Below are 7,175 nucleotides of genomic sequence, written 5' to 3' on the forward strand. Positions count from 1 at the left end.
TGTCATCGCTGCCGTAACCATGTCATCGCTGCCGTGTCCATGACATCGCTGCCGTGACCATGTCATCGCTGCCGTGACCATGTCATCGCTGCCGTAACCATGTCATCGCTGCCGTGTCCATGTCATCGCTGCGGTAACCATGTCATGTCATCGCTGCCGTGACCATGTCATCGCTGCCGTGACCATCAACTTGGTCAACACGTTGGTCACCACTTTGGGCAGCATCTTGGTCAACACTTTGGGCAGCATCTTGGTCAACACGTTGGTCAGCACTTTGGTCATGGCATTGGTCAACACATTGGACAGAATCTTGATCAGCATCTTGGTCAGCACATTGGTCAACACGTTAGTCAACACTTTGGTCACCACTTTGGTCATGGCATTGGTCAGCACTTTGGTCATCACGTTGGTCATGGCATTGATCAACACCTTGGTCAGCACTTTGGTCACCACGTTGGTCAGGTGCTTGGTCACCACTTTGGTCATGGCATTGGTCAGCACATTGGTCACCACTTTGGTCAGCACTTTGGTCATGGCATTGTTCACCACTTTGGTCAACACGTTGGTCATGGCATTGGTCAGCACATTGGTCAACACTTTGGGCAGCATCTTGGTCAACACCTTGGTCAGCACATTGGTCAGCACGTTGGTCAGCACATTGGTCATCACGTTGGTCATGGCATTGGTCAGCACATTGGTCACCACTTTGGGCAGCATCTTGGTCAACACCTTGGTCAGCACTTTGGTCATGGCATTGTTCACCACTTTGGTCAACACGTTGGTCAGCACCTTGGTCAACACGTTGGTCAGCACATTGGTCATGGCATTGGTCAGCTACTAGATCACCACATCAGTTAACTACTACACAATCACATACAACGATTAATGAGTGATGCAACAGATTAAAGCACAATTCATAATTTAGGTGAGTAGGTGATGCTAGGTGAGTGTAGATAGTAAACACGTGAGTACGATTATGGCTGCAGGTACGATATCTTGCCAAGTCTGCCAACACGCGCAGCAGCAAGTAGTGATTGCGCAGCAATCCTATGACTCGAGGGACTATGTAGATGCGATTTGATATGGAGCAGATCGAGGCGGATGACCATGATGTGGAGGAGGTACAACAGAGAGAGGAGCCAGAGGGCGACGTTGAGCCAGATGAAGGGGGCGCGGATGGCAAAAAAGAAATTGTCAATAGTCTTGAAAAAGTAGTCGAATTGTGAGGAATTGAGTAATTGCTTTAACTTGCTGTAAAAGTCATGACATGTTTTCTTCCGTTTGTTTAATTCACTCGCATTGTACAGTGTCATTCCATATTTGTACAACATACGGAGAACGCCTCCACACTGAACTATTGAAGAGCAATTACACACAGCTGCGTCTTCTATCATATCACCATGTTTACCAACAGTACACGTGCAGGATAAGCATCCAGATGCTTTGCATGATATATTATGGAAGTCGTTCAACAGATCATCGAGCATCTTTTTGAAAGTCCACGGCAGATAGATCATCCATGAGACGTATAGTCGGGCATGTTTGGCAGGGAATGTGTGATTGGTGTAATGACCGAGAGGCATAAGGTAGGGAATGCAAACACCGCTGGGACATTCATGTCCCATGACTATGCCCGAAAGGTCGTAATGCATTATTTCATTTTCAACTTTATAACCTGGATGATTGTCCACGATGCAATTCACGTATGAATATGATGTGGTGAGGGACTTAGCCTCGTAATTATTATGGAGAGATCTGCAGTTTTTAAACGGGAAACATGACTCAATGACGCTTTTGATTGCTTGTACATATTTTTCATTATAGCTGTAGGTTTTTGACTTCCAGTTTCTGAACAATAGACAATAAAAGGATATCATGTCGCTTAAACTGCTTGGAGGCACCGGGCAGAGAAGTGACAACCCTCTGTAAAGCGACGCAAGAAGAGCGTCAGCGTCATTTGCCACGAAGTGCAACACTGCGGCAATGTCCTTTCCCGTGCCACTTAACGAAGCTACATAACCAAGGTTACCAAAGCCCATGGGCGTTATACATGGCGTACCAGGTGACGCCATTGGACATGTCGCACATTTGAGTTTTGTTCCTTCGAAGGTTAAAGCGTGAGGCAAGAAACCAGACAGGCCATCTTCCAGGAACGACTGCAAAGGAGATTTTACACCGCACTTAGGCCTTTGGTCGCACGGTTGGTTACCAATTTGGTTACATCTTTGGTTACCCATTTGGTTAGGTGTTTGGTTACCTTCTTGATAAGAGCATTGCACGGTATTGCATAGCCACTGATATCCGGATACGTTACGCCCGTACTCACAGTCATACCAGCCATTGGCTTGAGACGTGGTATATTGACACTGAGCATGTAGGAAGTAGAGCGCAGTCCAAAGACGCTTACATATATCGCGCAACATATCGAAGACACCTGAAACGTTAGCAGGATAATGGAAATTACGAGAATTGTTGGACACGTCACACGCGTAAGGGTAGTCTGCGTTAGGGACGCCATGACCGTGGCCTTGTATTGTATTGACGACACGGTAGGAATGAAGGCAAGTAGCACGCAGCGTTTTATACAGCTCACCCTTGAGGATATTGCTAATTACCGGGTCGGGGTCTTTGGATCTTTTGGCAGCGTCCTCGACTTCCTCTCCCAGCAGCTTAGAGCAATGCGATTCAATTTTCGCGTATACCGATGTGAAGGGGAGACCAGCAAGCCACGACAACATGTCACGTACGCTGCAGGGGTATTGTGGATGCGTTGGAACGGTTAGATGACACACCTTATTATATTCGGTTAAGTGAGTGGAGAGGCATTCAAGAATGTTAAATAGATGAAAAGCTTTAATTTTATTGCGTACGTTTGATTTACACAGAATCAGATGTTCGTTGTTTTTGACACCGCTAATGGGCAATGTAAATCTCTTAGAGATGTGCTCCCCAAGTATCTTGTCGCAATCATGCAGCTCTCCATTCTGCTTGCCTTGGTCGGACACAATGAAGCCTAGACCATCGAATAATTTCCCCAAATCGGTGGATTTGTTAATTTGTATGCCACCCAAACTCTTGCAATTAATACTCAATACAGTCAATGAACTCATCACCATCTCCACTATCGTCAGGCAGACCTTGGCGCAGTTGCGGCCCTCAGGGGTTAATTCAAAAACAGGTTTCTTGGGAGTTGTAGGCTTTTCAGCAGCATCTTTAGACTTAACTTCCTTCAGCAACTCACCCTGGAATTGTTTCCCCGAGTACCTGTTCACGTACGCGAGGCCGAGTTGCGCGGTGAAGTTGGAGAGGCCGGCCTTGAGGGGGGCGAGGAGGGGGGAGGGGGAGGAGAAGGAGGGAGAAAGTTTACTAAGAGAGTCATTAAGGGCAGTCAAATAAGACACATAAATGTGGTCGAAATTATGAACTTTTGTGTCATTGATTGTTAGGTAGCCAAGCAAGTTGTCCAGTACGGTCTTGATATCCTTGACCCTCTCGGACTGGTCGGTGGGCAAATTAGCAGTCTGTCCGGGCGTATTTGCTTGATGTTCAACGTACTGCAGAACCATGTTTGAATAACCTCTGAATTTGTCAGACAGGTTTGGTGAAGCATTCGAATTTTCTTTTATGAATTCCAACGTATACATATCATTGCCATTATGCATCCACTTTAATAAGCCTTTAATGCCGTTGCTTTTATCCTCGTCAATTTTGTTTTTGATGTTCATGATATCTTTAGTAAGAACATCGGACACAGCTTTCAGAATGTTACTAAGCTTCTTGTAGTAGTCCGTTCTAACTTTCTTCTGAAATTCGCTGGTGAGATTGGTTAGTAGCGTTGAAGCCGTGGCATTAATATATTTTATTGCAAAATCGGTCTGAACCAGAACGACATCATTATAAAAGTTGCGTGCTTCCGTTTCCAGACTGCTAACTGCACTGTTCTGAAGATGGTTGAGATCGTTGTAAATTTTCGTGAGGTTCTCAATTGTTCCCAAATACACACTATCGTCATCTTTGAGAATTCTGTCCAGCATTTTTAAATAATCAAGCAGAGTTTTGTCTTCGCTTAGGCTGTTGTTATCACCAACCAGCTTCGTAATACCGTTAACAAATCGACGAAAACTACTGTCGAACTCACCGTAAGCCATCGAAATAGTATCGGTGGTTATGGGTTTGCCGTTGCTTGGATGTGCAGGATATTTAATGTTGTCCAACTCCGCATTCACCTTCTCCCTAATATCTCCAATAGCTTTGGGGAGGGAGCCCTCTTGATCACCTTTGCCGGTGAGTCCGCTCGAAGGGACTGGTTGTTTAATGCAACCAGTATACGTTTTAAACGTAGTCGTCTTGGAGATGTCAATTTTAGTCGTTGTTAACCCATTGAGATCATACCCTTGCGGCAGTTGTTGTCCCAGTGCTTCATCAATATCCTTATTAAAATAATAGTCGGCGAGTTCTTTTTTCTTGCCGAGACCTGGGAGCAATGCTTGATCAGTCGAAGACCCTGCAGTTGCTGTTACTAAATTTTCATGCAGTTTATTAGCCACACCGAGCGCCGCGTCAACGTTTTTCATGTTTCCTTCTTTATTCCCTTGACCGATAAGCCACTTAAGATTGGCGGAGTGTTGGCTAGCAACGCCGAGTAGCTGATTGAGAGCGTATTTAACGGCATTAATGAAGAGTCTGTCAGGCCGGTCGGCGCGTTTTCCGTAGATCACAATTTCTTCATTATTCTGAATAGCCTTAGCTATTTTCGTCGCAACGTCGTGAATAGATCCATCCTTAACCTTTCCTTCAAGCTGCTGAACAAATATATTTATACCGCTCTCTACAGCGTCCAGATAGCCAGTTATTTTGGCATCGGGATGGGTTGAACCGATCTGTTGGATTTGTTCTTCCACCGCTTGACCAGCCAGATCGATATAGCCATCAACGAGCTGTCTCTTCAAAACATCTGCAACTCCTGCTCTTTTTACTTCAAAGTTCACGTCAACATACGTTGTAAATAGTTTCTTCACATACTCATCTTTCTCCAATATTCCCTTCACCCACTCCTCCACTTTTTCCCCAAACTTATCTGCCCCGCTAAAATCCGCAGCCCACTTCTGCACTTCGGTTTCAATTTTTAGTAGACCTGGCCCATAATCTTTAATTTTCGTAACTTCATTTCGAACTACATCGACGTACTCTCTAACATAATTCCATATGCTCATCTGAATCTCCTGTTTCACTAGATGTAAACCGTCCCTGACCGCTTCGTTCAGAAACATCACACTCTCAAGCGCTGCCGTAGTTTGCTGATCTGCCAATTTTTTTGCCGTAGTTATAGCCCTAATGAGTATCTCGGCTTTGTCATTCAACTTCTTGGCAGCCTCCTCTACTGCTGCTTTTTTCTTGGGAGTATGTCTTCTTTTTTCTTCTTCTGTTTGTGCTTCTTTACAGTTTAGAACATTTGTGATTTCTTTCACTATCTCCAAAGCTTTTGCAACCGCATCCGTAGCGTTCTCTCTCCAAGCATTTAAGGCACCTAGGTGATTCTTCAGCCGACTGTTAATGTCTTCAATTTTCGTCTTTATTTGCGACTCAAATTTTATATTAATATTCGTTGACAAATCTGATACTCTACTCATTACTTCGCCGTGAACCTGAGTTTGAAGTTGTTCTAACTGCCATTCAGCGTATTGTAACATAGACTTCAATTCCTCATTGGTGGCAGCGGATACGAAGGCCCTAACCTGCACTTCCACGTCACTGATTGCAGGTTGTAGTGTATTCTGCAGGTTAGTATCTAACTTGCTACAAGATGCTTTCGCGAACAGGAAGTCTTTCGACATGTTTCTAGCTTCAGTGATACACGTGTCTAATGCATCGGCCACCTGACTAATTGTGCTGCCTTTGAGGTCTCTAAGTGATTTGAGTGCTTTAGTAATTCTAGGAATATTATAGTTTGTTAGAACATTAAGACAGTTTTTTATATTTTCTGTTCTACCAGTCACCTCTCCATCCCACTCCCCCAGCGCCGTGCTCACAGCCTTAACGGCCTTAGACAATCCACCAGATTTGTGCATACTGTCTTTAATTGTTTTAAGTGTTTTATCCATGTTAGTATAGTAAGTTGTAACGCTTGGATCATCTTTCACCGCACCAAGCACACCACTCAAAAATCCCATCACCCCGTCGCACAGCCTGTCCAAGTCAGAGTACACAATCCCCTGGCCAGTGTAGCCTTTGGAAGCAGAGTTGAAGCCGAGGAAAGTCTCAAGGCCGGTGCAGAGGTAATTTAGGATGTGATTAGGGTTGTTATTTAAGGTATTTTTAAGGTTTTAAATTTTGTCAAATTTCTTGCCAAGCTTCTCAAGTGGCACATGGTCAGGGCAGTGGCAAGAGGTGGAAGAGGGGAAGAGAAGGGTGACAAGGCACAAGTTATTGCTATGGTTTATAGAGGTCATAGCGGTATTATGGCGAGGTAATTCGAGGGATGTAGAGTGGATAAAGGGGCGATGTAGAGTGGGTTAAGGAGCGATGTAGAGTGGGTTAAAGGGCGATGTAGAGTGGGTTAGGGAGCGATGTAGAGTGGGTAAAGGGGCGATGTAGAGTGGGTTAGGGAGCGATGTAGAGTGGGTTAGGGAGCGATGTGGAGTGGTTAAAGGGGCGATGTGGAGTGGGTTAGGGAGCGATGTAGAGTGGGTAAAGGGGCGATGTAGAGTGGGTAAAGGGGCGATGTAGAGTGGGTTAGGGAGCGATGTAGAGTGGATAAGGAGCGATGTAGAGTGGGTTAGGGAGCGATGTAGAGTGGATAAAGGGGCGATGTAGAGTGGATTAAGGAGCGATGTAGAGTGGGTTAAGGGGCGATGTGGAGTGGATTAGGGAGCGATGTAGAGTGGGTTAAGGGGCGATGTAGGGTGGATAAAGGAGCGATGTCGAGTGGATTAGGGAGCGATGTGGAGTGGATAAAGGGGCGATGTAGAGTGGATAAAGGGACGATGTAGAGTGGGTTAGGGAGCGATGTGGAGTGGATTAGGGAGCGATGTAGAGTAGGTTAGGGAGCGATGTGGAGTGAATTAGGGAGCGATGTAGAGTGGGTTAGGGAGCGATGTAGAGTGGGTAAAGGGGCGATGTAGAGTGGGTAAAGGGGCGATGTAGAGTGGATAAGGGAGCGATGTGGAGTGGACAAA

General features: G+C 45.5%; 2 protein-coding genes across 2 annotated transcripts; one reads left to right on the top strand and one right to left on the bottom strand.

Annotated features, from left to right (window-relative positions):
- Nucleotides 1-139: 139 nt before the first annotated feature.
- On the top strand, nt 140-841 carry BBBOND_0000520 (hypothetical protein, conserved; the record flags this gene model as incomplete). Its single annotated transcript, XM_012914898.1, has 1 exon — nt 140-841. The coding sequence occupies one exon, from the start codon at nt 140-142 to the stop codon at nt 839-841; it is 702 nt and encodes a 233-aa protein (XP_012770352.1).
- Nucleotides 842-974: 133 nt separating this feature from the next.
- Nucleotides 975-6,170, bottom strand: BBBOND_0000530 (hypothetical protein, conserved; the record flags this gene model as incomplete). Its single annotated transcript, XM_012914899.1, has 1 exon — nt 975-6,170. The coding sequence occupies one exon, from the start codon at nt 6,168-6,170 to the stop codon at nt 975-977; it is 5,196 nt and encodes a 1,731-aa protein (XP_012770353.1).
- Nucleotides 6,171-7,175: the final 1,005 nt, after the last annotated feature.

This window comes from Babesia bigemina, scaffold Bbigscaff_56816, assembly GCF_000981445.1.
Source record: "Babesia bigemina genome assembly Bbig001, scaffold Bbigscaff_56816".
NCBI lineage: Eukaryota > Apicomplexa > Aconoidasida > Piroplasmida > Babesiidae > Babesia > Babesia bigemina.